Source organism: Geotrypetes seraphini, chromosome 2, assembly GCF_902459505.1.
Source record: "Geotrypetes seraphini chromosome 2, aGeoSer1.1, whole genome shotgun sequence".
Classification (NCBI taxonomy): domain Eukaryota; kingdom Metazoa; phylum Chordata; class Amphibia; order Gymnophiona; family Dermophiidae; genus Geotrypetes; species Geotrypetes seraphini.
Window position 1 is genome coordinate 140,078,068 of NC_047085.1, and position 18,888 is coordinate 140,096,955.

Consider the following 18,888-nt stretch of genomic DNA (forward strand, 5'->3'; position numbering starts at 1 on the left):
TATCAAATCAAAGAGTAGGAAACTATCACATCCAGAAGAGCAATCCCTCTCTTTACAAAACCGCCGCGCGGCCTTCAGTGCAAGCCGCGGCCATAACATCTCTGAGTGTCTGTCACTGTCATGGCCGTCGCCAAAAATCGCATCCCGGCCCTGCAAAAAGGCTCAACAAACAAATAACATTCCAGTGGTATCACTCGAGACAACTCAGTGCCATACTTTATCAAAGGAAGATGTAGGTAGAATTTCCTATGAATTCAATAAAAGTATATAATTGAAATTCTATGCTTTTTTTTTTTTTTTTTTTTTTTTTTTTTTGACTTAAGATGTGGAGGGGTTTAATCAAAAGCAATTCAGGAAATTATTCTCAGTTCTCACAAACCTCCTGTCCCATTTTGCGTCCCAAGCTGTTCATGTCCATTGCTATCTCAGACAATTTTCAATCTGCATCCATCTCCCTTCTTTGTCATTGACCCAATCTTCCGTTTGTCTCAAGTTCGCTCACATCTCGTCTCTCAGCAGCATGACAAGACAGCATGCTGGATCCTTCCGACATGGACTCCTGTCATGTGCGCTTTGAAACGCAAAGTAACCGGAAGTTTATTCATTGAAAGGAAATTTTACTTTTATCCAATACGAATTCGTTTTACTCAATATCCTACATTTGTCAAAGCGATTGGTGCCTTTTTTAATTTTGACGCCCCTAGCTTTCCTTATCCAATCAGCGACTCTCTTAATGTAAGGTCATGAGTAAATAAAAGTCCAATACTGCGCAATTCCACAGTCTCATCATCGGAACGCTTCCTGGCTCAGAGTTTTACATGTAAGTTTTTGTATATATCTTTAAACATGTGCTGAAGATTTTTTTTTTTTTTTTCAGTCTCGTTGTTTAGAATGTTCCTGCGGTTCAAATCACAATTCCATGTTCTTCCAATTCCTTTCAGTTGGAGTTGAAAGTTCTGTTTCTGTATCGAACTTTATATCTGTATTTCATATTTAATCTTTATGTTTTATTAATTTAAATATAAATATAAACACAAATATATTATTCGATAATAAGTTCTTGTTTAAGAGGTCATTGGCTGTTCACATTGATCGAGGAAATCTTGAAGTTTTGTAGGATCTGAAAAGTTTTGAGTTTTGTTAGCAATGGTAATTTTCATTACTGCTGGATAAAGAAGGCCATATCTAGCCCCTAGAGCTCGCAGTTGGGGTCTCATGTCCAGGAATTGTTTTCTTCGCAATGCAGTCTCTTTTGCAAAGTCAGGGACAATGTGGATTCTTGCATCCTGACATTTGAGGTTTTTGTTTTCCTTTGCAAGTTGGCAGATTTCTACTGCTTGTTGGTGTCTCAAAAGTTTAAATATTAAAGTTCTTGGTCTTGATTGAAGGTTTTTATTTTGTGTTGGTATTCTGTGTGCTCTTTCAATTTCTAATGCAGCTTTGAATTTTAAAGGTAATATTTTAGGTAGAAATTGTTCCAGGAATGTTATAGGGTCATTTTTTTCTACCCCTTCCGGAATCCCGATGATCCTTAAATTATTTCTTCTTTCTCGATTTCGGCTGTCTTCCAAGTCTCTTTTAATTTCTTCAACTTCTTTCCATATTATTTTAGATTTTCTCATGTCTGTATTCAGTTGCTCTGTATTGTTTTCCAGGTCATTTATTCTGTTTTCAACTATATCCACTCTTTTGGTAAGAAGTGCAGCATCTTCAATTGCTTTTTTTAGTTTTTTGTTGCTGTCTAATACTATTTCTTTAATTTGTCTCAATTCTTCCATGACGTCGGGGCTTTCATCCGATGGCAACGGAACTTTTGAAGGTGTATTATTTGGCTCTGGTTTTGATCTTTTATTGCTGCTGCCGATACCGGATCCACTAGCTTCTGAATCGCACTTGTTTTGTTTTTTAGATGTCATCTTCTGTTAATGTTTTCTGATTTCTTTTTTGTAGTAATTTCTGTAAAATAAGCTTGTTTGTACGGAGCTTCTCCCTCACCCAACCGTCAGCATTCGCGTCCAAGCCACGCCCTAAAGTACGTATATTTAAACCTGGCATATATAGCCTGGTCTCTGCCCAAAGGAGTGCACAGGAAGAGAGTTTAAAGGCTAGGAGGGAAGGGTTCAGCATGATCACAGCACAAAGAGGCTCATGAAATCACATTTTTGTAAGTTTCTGTATTGTATGTTCCCCCCACAAATATATATATATATATGTATAAATATATTGGAATGGCTACACCTAACACTCAGACTTTGTCCTTAGTATTCAGTGCTTGAGGGCTGCCAATGGTGTATAAGGAGGAAATGAATATGCATGAGGGAGATTTGCATGCCTACTGCTTCCATTGTTTGCAGAGCTCTCTTATTCATTAGGCATATCCTGAAAACCTTAAATTCTGAATCACTGACCTAGGGTTATTACTATTAATTATTTCTATAACGCTACCAGACACATGCTGCTCTGCACAGAGTTTTATTTCCATTGAAAGCAGTGGAAGTAAGTAGGGACAGATTAAGACATCTGGGTTTTACTTCCATTGCTTTCAACGGAAGTCCTAGGGAAAGCATAAGATCAGTGATTGGGAGAACATAGAGGAGAGAGCAGGGTTGGCACCTTTCAAAAGAAATGCAATTGCAGATAGTCTTGTGTTATACCAGGACAAGCAGGCAGCATATTCTTGACTGATGGGTAACGGCACCGACGGAGACCCGGAACGGACAATTTTAGAGTGATTGCACTTGGAACTTGGAAAGTTCTAGTAGGCCGCACCGCGCACGCGCGAGTGCCTTCCCGCCCGACAGAGGCGCGCGGTCCCCAGTTTCTTAGTTTCCGCGGAGCTAAGAAGACGCACTTTTCAACGGCTGTTGAAAACTTTTTTCCTCATTCGCCTTCCCGCTCGCGTAAACCTCTACAGAAATTGTATTTCCTTCTTTCTTTTATCATTTATTTTTCTTCTTTAAAAAAAAAAAAAAGATTTTCTTTTTCCTTTCTTTTTTCGGTTTTGCCCCGACGGGGCCTGCTGCCACCATCGAGGCCTCGGCCTTCGATTTGGCAGAAGCCGTTTTTACGTTCATGCCCCCCCAACCCGGGTTTAAGAAGTGCCAGCGGTGCACAAGGCCCATTTCTCTCACCGACCCGCATAACTGGTGCTTACAGTGCCTGGGTCCTGACCATCGGGCGTCCACCTGCACCCGCTGTGCCACTTTAAAAAAGAGAACCTTAAAAAACCGTCAGATCCAGCAGCAGTTTATTGTTTGGTACCGATATGTCGGATTCTGCGGCCCTGACATCGGCCCCGTCGCAGTCGACACCGCGCCAGCGTCGCATCCTCCAGGTAAGCCGGCTAAGAAGCCTTCCCCGCTGGAGCGTCCTCCGGTCTCAGTAGCAGCGAGCCCAGTCCTGCTGACCTCAAGGCGCCCGCGGAAGACCTCCGCACCGATTGAGGTGAGCCCCTCGACATCGGGTTCCTCCTCTTCGGAGTGTCGAGCGGCACCAAAGGTACCGCAGAAGAAAAAAGCGGTACCGGTGCCTTCACTGGACGAGCGAATTGCCGCCGTCCTGCAGGTGCAGCTCAAGGAGCAATTGCAGCAGCTCCTTTCTGCTCTTTTGAAACCGAGCCTTCCAGTCCCGGTCCGGTCTGAGCCACCGGTACCGACAGTGGAGCAGCCTCTTTTATCTGCATCCACTCTGTCGGTACAATTCTGCTTCATCGGTATCCATGCCGATCTTAGCGCCAGAACCGAGGTCTTTACATCAGGCTGTGCTAACTTCGGCTCCGACACAGCCCTTAACATCTCCCGGTACCGCTTCTCTGAGGTCGGGTAAGTCGACACGCAAGACTCGACACCTGGACCCTTCCACACCAGAGTCCCGGGATCGCAGCTTCCAAGTGAGGGACCCTGATATGTGGGGTGACTCCGAAGAGCCTCTTCTCTCTGAGGGGGAATGTTCATCGGCTGACGAGGATCCTTCTGTTTTAGATCCGTCCTCTAAGCCTGATGCAACCTCTTTCACCTCATTTCTGAAAGAGATGTGTGACTCTCTCTCTATTCCCTTGGAGGCTGAGTCCAAAAAATCCAAGGCGTTTCTTGATGCACTGGATTTTGACCAGCCCCCAAGGGAATTTCTAAAATTGCCTCTCCATGATATATTAAGAGAGACTTTTTACAAAAATCTGGAGACGCCTTTAACCATCCCAGGAGCCCCTCGTAAACTGGACTCCTTGTACAAGGTCATCCCCATTCCTGGCTTTGACAAACCACAACTCCCTCATGAGTCTCTCTTGGTGGAATCCACTTTAAAGAAATCCACGGGAGCTAGTGTGTATGCCTCGGTCCCTCCTGGCAGAGAAGGTAAGGCCATGGATAAATTTGGCAAAAGGTTGTATCAGAATGCGATGCTAGCTAATAGATCAGGGAATTATGCTTTTCATTTCTCATTCTATCTAAAGCATCTCATTCAAAATTTGACTGCTTTTGAGAAATACCTCCCTGACCGCAAAAGATCTGCCTTTCGCCAAACTTCTTCATCCCTTTTACAACTACGCAAATTCATGGTCAGGTCGATCTATGACACATTTGAGCTGACCTCTCGAGCCACGGCCATGTCGGTGGCCATGCGTCGTCTGGCATGGCTCAGAGTTTCAGAACTTGATGACAAATTAAGACCGACTGGCTAATGCGCCTTGCCTGGGTGATGAGCTCTTTGGAGAATCCATGGACTCCACTACCCAAAAGCTCCCAGCTCATGAGACTAGGTGGGATACTCTCCTCAAAACAAAAAAGAAGACCCCACCTACTAGGCCTTTTTGACAGCAATCGGCCTACCAACGCTGCTATGTGGCTCGTCCTTTGCCACCGGCCCCTCAGCAACCTAGGCGCCAACGACAACAGAGGCAAAACCCTAGACCAGCGCAACAACAACAACAGGTGAAGCCTCCTCCTCTACAAAAGTCGTCCCAGCCCTTTTGACTTGGTTCTCCAGGACATAGCCAGTATTGTACCATCTGCCCATCTTCCACAACCCATAGGAGGACGCCTTGCTCATTACATAAGCCGTTGGGTAATCATCACCTCGGATCAATGGGTCCTCAACATCATCCGCCACGGCTATTCTCTCAACTTTCAGACTCTTCCTACCCAAAGTCTGCCAAAAGAGTCTGCTTTGAACACTCCGCAGTCTTTACTCCTTCTTCAGGAGGTTCAATCCCTCCTCCTTCTGAACGCCATAGAGGAAGTTCCTCTAGATCAGCAGGGACAGGGATTCTACTCCCGTTATTTTCTAGTTGCCAAAAAAACAGGAGATCTCAGACCCATCCTAGATCTTCGCGATCTCAACAAATGCTTGGTCAAAGAAAAATTCAGGATGCTTTCTCTGGCCACTCTTTACCCTCTTCTCAATCAAGGCGACTGGCTATGTTCCCTCGATCTCAAAGAGGCATATACTCACATCCTGATCAATCTGGCCTCCAGACAGTACCTCCGCTTCATGATCAATCATTGTCATTACCAATACAAGGTGCTGCCCTTCGGTCTTGCCTCCTCTCCAAGAGTGTTCACCAAATGTCTGATTGTGGTGGCTGCCTACCTACGCTCTCACCACCTTCAAGTCTTTCCTTACCTGGACGATTGGTTAATCAAGACCAATTCATCTCAGTCAGTACTTTTGGCCACCAACCAAACCATCCTGTTTCTGCAGCTTCTGGGATTCGAGATCAATCTACCCAAATCTCATGTCATCCCCACTCAGAGACTTCAATTCATTGGAGCGGTGCTGGACACAGTCCTCATGAGAGCGTTCCTACCGTCCAACCGTCTTCAAACTCTTCAATCTCTATGTCAACAGGTGCTTCCAAAACGTTCTATCTCGGCCAAGCAAATGATGATACTCTTGGGTCACATGGCCTCCACAGTTCATGTCACACCCTTCGCACGTCTTCACCTGCGCACTCCTCAGTGGACCCTAGCTACCCAGTGGTCCCAAGCGACGGATCCTTGCTCTCGACACATATCTGTGACATCATCTCTTCGTCGATCTCTACAATGGTGGTTGATATCCTCAAATCTCTCCAGAGGTCTTCTATTCCATCTACCTCCTCATCAACTTGTCATCACCACCGACGCCTCCCCTTATGCCTGGGGAGCTCATTTGAACGAATTCCAAACTCATGGTCTTTGGACAGCCCAGGAAATGAAGCATCACATCAATTTCCTGGAACTCAGAACAATGTTTTATGCCCTCAAGGCCTTCCAACATCTTCTCTTTCCTCAAGTCCTCCTGCTCTCGCCTCTTGTGCCAGGAAGCCCAGAAGATTTGGGCTTGGGCCACAAATCAGCAACTATTCCTGAAAGCAATCTACATTCAGGGAGAACAGAATTCCTTGGCGGACAAACTCAGCAGAATTCTTCAGCCTCACGAGTGGACTCTCGATCCTGTCACCCTACAGTCCATCTTCGCTCAGTGGGGTACTCCTCAGATAGACCTCTTTGCAGCTCCTCACAATCACCAGCTGCCCCTCTTCTGCTCCAGGCTCTACACCCCTCACCATCTAGCAGCAGATGCATTTCTCCTGGACTGGTCGAATCTGTTCCTGTATGCTTTCCCTCCACTTCCTCTCATGTTGCGAACCTTGTTCAAGCTCAAGAGGGAACAGGCCACCATGATTCTCATCGCTCCACGATGGCCCAGGCAACATTGGTTCTCCCTTCTACTTCAGCTCAGTTCCAGGGAGCCTATTCTTCTTCCGTTGTTTCCTTCTCTGCTTACTCAGCATCAGGAGACCCTTCTGCATCCCAACCTCCAGTCTCTGCACCTGACAGCTTGGTATCTCTCGGGCTGACTTCGAATGATACTCTTTTGTCCCAGCCCGTTCGTTCCATTCTGGATGCCTCCAGGAAACCTGCCACTCTTCAATGTTATCACCAGAAGTGGACACGGTTTTCTTCCTGGTGTCTTCTTCATCATCATGATCCTACGTCCCTTGCAGTGGAGACCTTGTTGGATTACCTTCTTTCTTTGTCTGACTCTGGACTCAAGTCTACTTCCATCAGAGTCCACCTCAGTGCTATTGCTGCTTTTCATGAGCCAGTTCATGGAAAACTCCTTTCAACTCATCCTTTGGTTTCGAGATTCATGCGGGGTCTTTTCAATGTGAAACCACCTCTTAAGGCTCCACCTATGGTCTGGGATCTTAATGTGGTTCTCTCCGCCTTGATGAAGCCCCCGTTTGAACCTTTGGCTACGGCTCCTTTCAAGTTTCTCACTTGGAAAGTGGTCTTCCTTATTTCTCTAACCTCTGCCAGGAGGGTCAGTGAGCTACATGCACTAGTGGCGGATCCACCTTTTACAGTCTTTCATCATGACAAGGTGGTTCTGCGTACACATCCAAAGTTTCTCCCTAAGGTTGTCTCTGAATTCCATCTCAACCAATCCATTGTTCTGCCTGTCTTCTTTCCGAAATCTCACTCTCATTCTGGAGAACAGGCTCTACATACTTTGGACTGTAAGCGGGCTTTAGCTTACTATTTAGAGCATACTAAACCCCACAGATCATTCCTTCAACTCTTTCTGTCCTTTGATCCGAATAAATTGGGATGTCCTGTTACGAAATGTACGTTGTCTAATTGGCTTGCAGCGTGCATCTCTTTTTGTTATGCTCAGTCCGGTCTGACACTGGAAGGTTCTGTCACGGCCCATAGAGTTCGAGCTATGGCAGCATCTGTAGCTTTCCTCCGTTCCACTCCTATTGAAGAAATCTGCAATGCTGCTACTTGGTCCTCAGTTCATACTTTTACATCTCACTATTGTCTGGATGCATTCTCCAGACAGGATGGACACTTCGGCCAATCTGTTTTGCAAAATTTGTTTTCCTAATGGCCAACCTTCCCTACATCCCTCTTTTTGTTAGCTTGGAGGTCACCCATCAGTCAAGAATATGCTGCCTGCTTGTCCTGGGATAAAGCACAGTTACTTACCGTAACAGGTGTTATCCAGGGACAGCAGGCAGATATTCTTGCGTCCCACCCACCTCCCCGGGTTGATTTCTTAGCTGGCTTATCCTAACTGGGGACCGCGCGCCTCTGTCGGGCGGGAAGGCACTCGCTCGTGCGCGGTGCGGCCTACTAGAACTTTCCATGTTCTTAGAGTGCAATCGCTCTAAAATTGTCCGTACCGGGGCTCCGTCGGTGCTATCACCCATCAGTCAAGAATATCTGCCTGCTGTCCCTGGATAACACCTGTTACGGTAAGTAACTGTGCTTTTCTTCATGTTTAAGGATGGAACATGTTACTCTGTTTTCTTACCTCCTAATTTTTGGCCTGAGCATAACTGACTTATTTGATATGCTGAAAAACACTTTAGAAAAGGATGGTGACATTAGTATTGCTAGTACTGGGTCTGAGATTTTATTTTCTAAATAAATCAGCTGGTGTTCAAAACACAATCATTAAAATATATTTTTCTTGGCCCTGTGGCATGAACTTAGAGGAGATTTTTTTAAAACTAATGGGTTATTAATGTAATAATTAAACTATGCATACTTTGAGTATGAAAGTTTTTAAATAATAAATATGAGAAAAATAATGAGTGAAAAAAAAGAGCTGAGGTTAATCCCCAGGAAAACTGGCATAGAGGAGAGCAGCAGGTAGGCTGCTGGGTTGAAGAATCTAGCAGCTAATGCTATCCATTGCTTCTATTCTGACTCCTTTCTCCTTTTCCAGGGGCATTGTCTTCTATGCCAGCCGTCCGCACCTTCTCTCTTTTTGCTGGGATGGCTGTGTTTATCGACTTTCTTCTCCAGATGACCTGCTTCGTGAGTTTGCTAGGATGGGATGCAAGACGCCAAGAGGTATGTGAACTGCTGGCTTTTGGCTTTCTCCTGCTTCCCCAAGTACAAACTTGTATATTCTCTTCAGGCCCTATTTAGAAATACATAAGCAGATATAATCTGATGGGTTGATTTTGTGCTTGCTGCACCCTTGCAGGCTTTCTTTTAAGCAGTTGTACATGCATCATAAACTGTGCCTCCTGATCAGGAGATGGTATAATCTAGAAGTTTATTGACTTGCTTTACCAGTAAGAAGGCGCATACATAGGTCTCCCTTTGCCAGTTTTACCACTTGTAATAAGCAAGTGCCTTGGAGAGGCCCTGGAGAACTTTCCAGATAAAAACTTTTGCCTGGAAAAAGCAACAGTGAACCAACTGTCACCTAGCTTTGATTTTTGTTTTAGCGTGAAGTATCTCTCCATACCTCTGCCAATCTTATGTGTTTATTTTGTTATTAAAAATCAGTATTTTTTTGTTGGATAATATAACCAAAAAATACAAAGGAAGCTTCATTACATTCAAAATAAACACATCAGTAAAATGGTTTGTGGGGCTTTTTTTTTTTTTTTTTTTGCTTAATTTTCATCTATCATTCATGATGTAATATTTGACTAGTGGAGCATACAGATGAGCTTCAGACTGACTCTGTTACAATTAGAAGATACTAGCTTAAAAAAGATGCTGGTATTTTGGGCCAGTGGCACCAAACGCTCTAAAAGCTAAAGTCAGCAGTAAAGAAGAAGCACTGTGGGTCAGTATGGAAAGAGGAAATGGAAAATATATTTACATTGGTGTGATATATAGGCCTCCTTCACAGACAAAAGAAGTGGACAGAGATTTAATAGTAGACATTCAAAATGTAACTGTAAAAAGGGAACATAGTAATATAGTAGATGAAGGCAGATAAAGACCCGAATGGTCCATCCAGTCTGCCCAACCTGATTGAATTTACATTTTTTTTTTAGTTTTCTTCTACTTAGCTATTTCTGGGCAAGAATCCAAAGCTCTACCTGGTACTGTGCTTGGGTTCCAACTGCTGAAGTCTCCGTCAAAGCTCACTTCAGCCCATCCCAGCCATTGAAGCCCTCCCCAGCCTATCCTCAACCAAAAGGCCATATACAGACACAGACCATGCAAGCCTGCCCAGTACTGGCCTTAGTAGTTCAATTATTTTCTGATTCTAGATCCTCTGTGTTCATCCCATGCTGCTTTGTCACCGTTTTCCTCTCCACCACTACTAATAGACCCATGCTGTCTCTTCTTGACCCTGTAGATTCGGCAACTTTAATATGATCTTTATGGAAATCCACTGCACTTCTCAAACTGCTCGTTTGAGATTTGTGATTATTCTTATGGGGGAAAGAAGACCTCAAGGGCTCGCAGCTGCCTGAATTTAGAACTTGTCTTTACAGGTCAGCCCCTTGCGAGCTATCATTAGTCAAGCAAGTCCCCTCATTTAAGCATTTTCAAATAATCACAATTAATGGACCAAAAGCATTTTGTAAATGATTGTACAGTGGTGCCTTGGATTACGAGCATAATCTGTTCCAGGAGCATGCTCGTAATCCAAAATGCTCATTTATCAAAGCGAGTTTCCCCATAGGAAATAATGGAAACTCGCTTTGATATGTTCCCACCCCCAAGGCCAGGGCGCTGTTCCCCCCCCCCCCCCCCCGCATAATCCGGCACCCCCCGTGAGAACAGGCACCCTCCACCCGACCAACTTTAACTCCCCCCCCCCCCCCCCGTCTGGCACTGGCATGAGAACTGCTCTCCCCCTCTCGCAAAGGGCCCCCCCCCCCCTGCTTGAATTGGCACCCCCCCTTTGGCACCGGCACGCAGCCCACAAGTGCCGGTGCCGCTTGAAGATCTTCTTCTTCCCAGTCTCTGCCGGCTTTGAGCATGCATCTGCGCATGCTCAAGCCCTTCTAATTCTCCCTCTCGCCGAGATTGCGCTTGTACTTGGTTTTTAATGCTGGTGCTCCTTCCTGGCTGTATTAGTGATAAATTGCTCTGTTTAGAGCTTCATCAGGAGAAAATCAACCTTACTATCAGCCGGCGCCACTTTCCACAACTGCATATCTATGCCCTAATTTGATCTTATTTTATGCTCTGAAATGCAACTTAAAATACTAATCTAGACTAAAACACTTTTTATATAAAACCCCAACAGAGACTCTGAAGGCTACATTATTGCCTAAACTGACTTTGCTGAAAAAGCAGAATACTGAACTAAAAAATTAAGAGAAAGATAATTAAATAACCTACTGAAGCCCAAGTTTACCTTTTCCCCAAGTCTGAATGCCAGTAGGTAAGATAAACCAATAGAGCTTTTCTTCCCCTTAGCAAATCCTCACTCAGCACCTCTTCAGGACATTAACCTAGTTGTGATATTGTCAAAAGCACCCTATATGTACATATCCCTAATTATTAGACTTGTTACTCAGCTCTGTTTTCTCCATGCTTTCTTTGCTGTATTTATTTATATGAGACTGTTCATTGGCTAGTTTGTACAGTTGTTAGACTTGTATTTATTAGGTTCATAGGTTGACCACTGCTGCAAATGGTCATAGGAGTGATTCTCCCCTTAGGAATTTAGACACTCAGAACTTCACTGATAGTAATTTTATTTTTAATTAAGTATACAAGGTTGCCACCTTTTTGCTGTTTAAATTTTGAACCTGTAGATTGTCCTACCTAAACAATTTTAGCACTGATTTAACAGTACTGAGTGTAGGATAGCTACAGTATTTCAGCTGTGCTACAGAGCCAAAGATTCTTGCTGAATGTTTTGGGATTTGTTTTGCAGCGAAATAAGTTGGACATTCTGTGCTGTATCAGAATTCAGGACAGTGGCAGTGGTGTTTCCCAGAGCTCCAAGAGCTGCCTATTCCTATTCTTCAAGAAATTTTATGCTCCACTACTGCTCAAAGACTGGGTACGGCCTATCGTGGTACGTATGTGCTGTCTCATTTTCACATGGATTCCATAAATAGAAAAAACACCACAGGTACCAGAAGCAGCGCATGGAAACTTTTCATAGTTTTAACTGTGGCAGTCTCTCCATGAAATCCTCTTATAAGAACATAAGAATTTGCCTCCGCTGGGTCAGACCAAGGGTCCATTGAGCCCAGCGGTCCGCTCCCGCGGCGGCCCATCAGGTCCATGACCTGTTGAGTGATCTTTTGACTAACCTGTTGATTCATACTCCTTTATATCTTGAAAAAAAAACACTTTTTCCCTTTTATCTATATCTTTTTTTTTTTTTTTTACTCCTGTGTCCTCCTTTATCTTTAGCCTTCAATCTCCTTATCCTTCAGGAATTTATCTAGTCTCTCTTTGAAACCTCTTAATGTAGTCTGTCCTATTACATCTTCTGGAAGCGCATTCCAGGTATCCACCACCCTCTGAGTGAAGAACTTTCTAGCATTGGTTCTAAACCTGTCCCCTTTCAATTTCTCCGAGTGCCCTCTTGTTTTTGTAGTTCCCAGTACGCTGAAGAACCTGTCCCTCTCCACCCTCTCTATGCCTTTCATATTCTCAAACACTTGCTTTGGGATTGCCTTGATCTAGAGATGCTTTAACGTGGTCTGTCTTTGCTACAGCAAGTTTCACTTGTCACATTTTGGTTTAAGATTGGCAGTAGAAGAGAACTAACAGTTGTAAAAATGTACATGTGTTTGTTGTATTTATCAGCTTAATAAAAGCATCATCATAAGAACTTGCCATACTGGGTCAGACCAATGGTCCATCTAGCCCAGTATTCTGTTTTCAGCAGTGGTCAATCCAGGTCACAAGTGCCTGGTAGAAACCCAAATAGCAATATTCCATGCTACCAATCTCAGGGCAAGTAGTGCCTTCCCCTATGTCTGTCTCAATAGCAGGCTATAGACTTTTCCTCCAGCAACTTGTCCAAACCTTTCTTAAACCCAGCTACGCTAAATGCTGTAACCACATCCTCTAGCAACAAGTTCCAGAGCTTTAACTATTCTTTGAGTGAAAAAAATGTTTTCTCCTATTTGTATTAAGAATATTGCCATATAATTTAATTGAATGTCCCCTAGTCTTTGTACTCAACTACTTCATTTTGTTGTCTTTTGTCCTCTTCCCTGTAGAACAGTGTTCCTGACTGAGCTGGATTTCCCTCCTCAAATGAGGGTTAGAAAGACAGTTTTCTTTGAGACTTTTCTCTTGATATTACTCCTGTGTCAATGGCATGTACCTCTACTATGATGGTAGCTGCCTTTTCCTTCCTATCTGGTGCTTGAGTACCTTGCTGCATCTTACTGAAACTTGATAGTGGTGTTGGGCATGAACCTCAGATATGAATCTCATGCATCATAACTGAACCCTAGTATACTGGCTTTTGAAGAGCTAATTATATATTGCTGTGTAAAATAATTTTTGTTCCTGGGCTGTAAGTGTAATTTCTTAATTGCTCATGCCTAAAAAGTATAGAAAATAAAAAGTATAGAAGATTTGCTTTTGTGACCAGGTTAGTCAAATTTTTCTTATAAAGTTATAAAAATCAACATATGAATCACAATTAACATGTATTTATAGTGAAGTTATACAAAGATAATCACAGAAGATTTAGAAGTGAGTAGTTTTTTTGAGATTTGTGATTATATTGCAAGTCATTTTCATGAATCAGCCACCAGATGTAGTCACCCATCATATTTTTATTATATTATCCTTGGTAGTGGCATTCAAAGTCCAGTATATCCTGGTGGAAATGCTCACCTTGCTCATCTGAGCATGCTCCCATGTTCTCCTTGAATGTCTCAAGATGAGCATAAAGGACATGAACTTTGAGAGACATCCTACAGCCCATTTTACTGTAATTCTTCACCAGTTTCTCAACCAACTCCATGTAGTTTTTGGACTTGTGTTTGCCCAATAAGCTCCAAAGCACTGAGAGAAAGCTGTTTCAAGCCGCTTTCACCTTCCTAGTTAGCTTCTTGGGAAATTCCTTGCACTCCAGGATCCTCTTTATCTGTGGTCTGACGAAGATACCAGCTTTGAACTTTGCCTCAGATTAGAGAAGATGTCTTGAAGGTACTTAAAGGCTGCCAACTCCTTATCTAGAGCTCTGACAAATTGTTTCATTAGGCTCAATTTGATGTGCAGTGGTAACATCAGCACCTTCTGAGGGTCCCCCAGTGGTTCTCATTTGACATTTCTCCCCACAGAGAACTCGATCCACTGAGATAGCAGGGAAACTTCGTAAAACTGCCTTGGGGTCTCATTAGGAATGCTACCCAGCCATACTCATACTTCAAGGCACCTAGCAAGGTCTGGAGGCGAAGAGTGGCCTAGTGGTGGAGCTGCTACCTCAGTATCCTGGGGTTGTGAGATCACATCCCTGCGCTGCTCCTTGTGACCCTAGACAAGCTACTTAATCCTCCATTGCTCCAGGTACAAAATAAGTACCTGTATGTATGCAAACTGCTTTGAATATGTAACCACAAAAAGGCAGTATACAAGCCATATTCTCTCATCAGCTGCACCACTGATATTGTAAACTGGATCGATGACGTCTCCCTCACTCTCTGAATTGCTGCTTTTTTCTGAAGACAGCCTCTCTCTCTCGCACGCACCCTCACTCTCTCTTGCTCACTCTTGTGCTCTCTTGCTCTCTCTCGCTCTCTGGGGGATTGGGTATGGGGAGGCAAAGTTGCACCAGGGTGATTGATGAAGAAATGTTCGGTTATATGCAATACTCAACTGTGCTTTAGTGAAAGGACCCCTAAGTTTACTCAGCTTGGAATCAGTCTGGAATGTTCTGCAAAAGTAATTTTCAAAATATCAATGTCCTGGTCATAAAAGCAAAGTTTAAGGGAATGATGGCCATTTTCTATACTTTGTGGCATAGGCAATTAAGGAAAAACATTTATTACTCGGGAACAAAAATAAAAAATTTTGTTATGTGGAGGGGCATAATCAAAACATACATGCAAGTCCGATTTGGACTTATGGCACTAGATGTCCAAAGTCAGCAGTGGGAAAATGCCCATTTTTTTAAAAATACATCTAGAATTTTGGGGGGTGAAAATTATGGCTAGATGTCCAGGCTATTGTTTGTCCAGACCACAAGGATGTCTTGTCTTTATACCACATTTTTGACCAAAATTTCATCCAAGTCCTAAACACCCAGAACAAGACCATTTGGATGCGGGAGGGGTCAATCTTGTAATGGACTGACCACCCAGACATGGCAACAGAGCAGTGGGCCACCTTACATGGCACTGCTGTGAACTTCACAAAAAGGATGCCAGATAAACATTTCACCAGAACTCTCTTATATGTTATGGTGAGCTACCTAAAACTCCCCAAAACCCACTATACCCACCTGTCTACAACTCCAATAGCCCTTATGGCTGAAGGTAGCACCTATATAGCACTACAGTAGGGTTTTGGGGTTTATTTGTTTTTTTAGTGGGCTCACATTTTCCTCCATGAATGTAGTAGTTAGAGTGGCTTATGGGCCTTGGTTCTCGCTCTGGTTCACTAGCCAACCCCCCAAGCTATTTAAGACACCTGTGTGAAGCTTTACTAGGCTTTCCTATAGCAGGTGCTTATGTTCTGGTGACAGGTATACTTTTTTGTTCTGATCTTTGTGGGGTGTGAGGGGGGGGTCATTGAACACTAGGGGGGAGTGTGTGTGGGTCTTTACTTTGTCTGTGCAGTGGTTTAAGTTTTGTCCAGGATGTCTAGTAAAACATTCAGTTATCCCTGTAGGACGACTAAGTCTAGGTTGGCTCACATCCTGCCCTAACCACTCCTCCAGATTCGCCCCTTTCAGGTCTGGGCGCAGAGTGCAGAAAAAGTCCCTCGACACATCCAGAAAGTCAGTTTGATTATCGGCCAACTTGGCGGGTTTTTAGACATGTTTGTTTTGATTATGAGCCCCATAGTGTATTCATTTCTGTGACAGAAATGGGTATTCTATTTTTGCAGCTATCCTGTTTCATGAAGGCACAACCCAAAATTTTTTATTAGTTAACTTGCTAATCATATTTTGTTGGGGTGGGGGATTGTCTTTGCAGGTGTCTGTATTTGTTGGCATTTTATCCTTCAATATTGCTGTTATTAATAAAGTAGAAATTGGCTTGGATCAGTCTCTTTCAATGCCTCAGGTAAGATTTTCCTCATTATGAACTTGTATGTGAGAGGAACATAACACTTCAACCAAATTATTCCCTGAGTGTACAGCCCTCTTACTGGCCAGATTTTAAAAAAAGATACTGTGTATACTCGAATGTAAGTCAAGACCCCCCATTTTTCCCCAAAAAAGGAGGAAAAATGGTTGACTCGAATATAAGTCGGGTGGCTTAATATTCAAGTGCCCTGTCAGGCTCTGCACCCAGCGCCCCCTCCCTCCCTCCTCTGTTAGGCACTGCACCCAGCGCCCTCCCTGCCAGGCACTTCACCCAGCCCCCTTCCTTTCCTCCCTGCCCTGTCTATCATACCTCCTCTGCTGCTGGAATCCCTGGTGGTCCAGAGGTGTAGCGGGCAGGCGTGAGCTTTTTGTGCTCCTGTCCTGCTGCTAACTCAGTCAGTTGCTCACTGTCGTGAGTTCCGGTTTCAGCTGCTGCTCGGCACTAAGCAGCTTTCTGAATGGCTCCTGAGAATTCTCGCGCAGAAACGATTAATTTCTCCAGTCAGTCTCTTCACGATTGTTTGCACCTTATGACATCTTCCCTTTTTATTTTAAATTCTTTGTAGGCTGTGTTACCTCTTATTGGGTCAGCATGAAAGTGATCAAAGGATTATAGTCAGATGTGAACTTCCCTTCATCACACGTTTGAAAATGTTACATAAACCATTATCTTTAGATAATGCTTATTTTAGCCTGATGGAAGCTATTGCAGTCTTCAGAAAACCCAAGTATCTTCTCCAGGACCATTTTAGTCACAGGACCTTTGCACTCCTGATTCCTAAAATGAGCTGTGTGTGTGAAAACCTTGCATGGCAGAGGAATACATTTTTTAACTGCGCTGTGCATTTTTTGACCTACTCTAAGAGACTTATTTCCTTTCTGTACAAATGCTGTTATGCATCTGTGCTCCCAAGGCAGTTCTCTTCTATTTGCTCAACCTAAAACACACAACTTGCTCAACCTAAAGCAAGCTTCTTATTGTATTGCAGCAAGAAAATATTTGTTAAGAGAGGAAAAAGGATCTCGGAAACCTGCTCAGTACAGAATGAAACTGAAATTGCCCGAGACTTGGTTCCAGATTTCTATCGCTGATCCTAAAAAAAAAAAAAAACTTCTCAAAATTACATAGTGCCCACTTAAATATGTGACTGTTAATGATGATAAAATATAAACTGTTTTAATCTATATAGCATTTCTTTTGGTAAGTTGATTTTCAACTGTATGGCCACTACTTGCTTGAAGGCATTAACAGGTTTTTTTTTTAGGATCAATGATAGAAATCTGGATCTGACAGGTCTCAGACTATTTCAGTTCCACTCTGCACTGAGCAGGTTTCAGAGATCCTTTTTCCTCGCTTGCTTGCTGCAATAGAAGAAGAAGCTTGCTTTAAGTTGAGCAAGTTGTGCTTTTTGGATTCTTCCTCCATTGATTGCAGTCCAGTGGGTGCAATTCTGCTTCTGTCTGATGCCATGAACCCATTAAAAGTTGATACTGCATTGCCAGCAAGGCCTAATGGGGCAGAGAGAGAGGAGACAGTGGGACAAAGGGTAGTGAGCATCTGAGTGCTAAATGGCTGCAATTTGATTAGATCAGTGACAGCGAAAGTGTTTATTGTGCAGATGATGAATGCTTTTTTTATATTGTTATGTATTGTGGGGTTTGCATGGGTTAAAATGCCTTTAATTCTGACTGTAATCTACTTTGAATGGGGTTTTCATGGGAACAGTGGAATATATTTTCCACAAAACTTCACTATCTCTCTATACGTCCTGAAGCCATTTTTCTCATTGTGTGCCCCCCTCCCCCTCCCACCTTTAGGACTCCTATGTGCTGGATTATTTTAAATCCCTGGGCAAATACCTGCACACGGGGCCCCCGGTGTACTTCGTTGTTGAAGAAGGACATGATTACTTGTCATTGGAAGGCCAGAACATGATATGTGGTGGAATGGGCTGTGACAACAACTCCTTGGTACAGCAGATGGCCACTGCAGCTGAGCTGGACAACTAGTGAGTTCTGTCAGGGCCGCAAGGGACAAGGAGCAACACTGTGCTGCTGGTAGCTTGTTCGGGATCTGGGCTTTTCATAACATCAGAAACTCAAGCACAGATTACTCGGGCAGAAATAAATATTGACAGTATTTTTCCTTTGTGTGACATGTATAAATGGTTTAGAGTTTACACTGAAATGAAGAAAAATGAAGGCAGATAAAAGACCAATCTGCCCATCCATTCCATCTACTATCCCTTCGAGATCCTATGTCTTAAGCTTCCTTGAAATCAGATAGTGTTTGAATCTATCACCTTCACCAGAAGGCCTTTCTGTGAATTCACCACCATTTCCATGAAGAAATGTTAATCTGCCAAGTTGCTGCTTACTAAGATATTGAAGGGATTAGACCTAAAATTCCATCTTACTCGATATGAACTATATAGAAAAAAAAAATATGGGTAACATGATGTTTGTGTAGGTCTTGAAACGTTGATGCCCCTTACAAACTAAACCTCCCTCAAAAAATACCCTACTCACAACTGGCATAATACCCCACAAATTGCTCCATCCCCAAAACTAGGGCCCCCCCAACAATCCCTACGTGGCCCAAACTACTCTCTCCCCATTAAGCTTATGCAATTCACACACATGCCATAGATGCACACACAGGAAATGTTAATATTTCATTTTCTTTTTCTGTTCTACTTTAAAAACAGTATACCATTTTTTTTATTGGTTGTTATGCGCATTATTACCAAGTAACATCCTTTGGGGCAAAGCTCAGATCAAGCCACTGGCAAACTTTACACACGCTTTGGGTCTGATTCTATAAATGGCACTTAACTTGCAAGCACCGGTCAGCACGCTTGTCAATTACTTTTAGAATCATGTTTAACGGCACCTAGGTGT

At 43.4% G+C, this 18,888-nt stretch overlaps 1 protein-coding gene across 1 annotated transcript in view; it reads left to right on the forward strand.

Annotated features, from left to right (window-relative positions):
• Nucleotides 1-18,888, forward strand: part of NPC1 (NPC intracellular cholesterol transporter 1) — a 127,307-nt gene that overhangs the window by 75,884 nt on the left and 32,535 nt on the right. The window contains exons 15-18 of the mRNA XM_033933875.1: nt 8,719-8,846; nt 11,635-11,778; nt 15,875-15,964; nt 17,806-17,996. Coding sequence (XP_033789766.1) covers nt 8,719-8,846; nt 11,635-11,778; nt 15,875-15,964; nt 17,806-17,996 — 553 coding nt within the window. The remainder of the gene's footprint in view (nt 1-8,718; nt 8,847-11,634; nt 11,779-15,874; nt 15,965-17,805; nt 17,997-18,888) is intronic.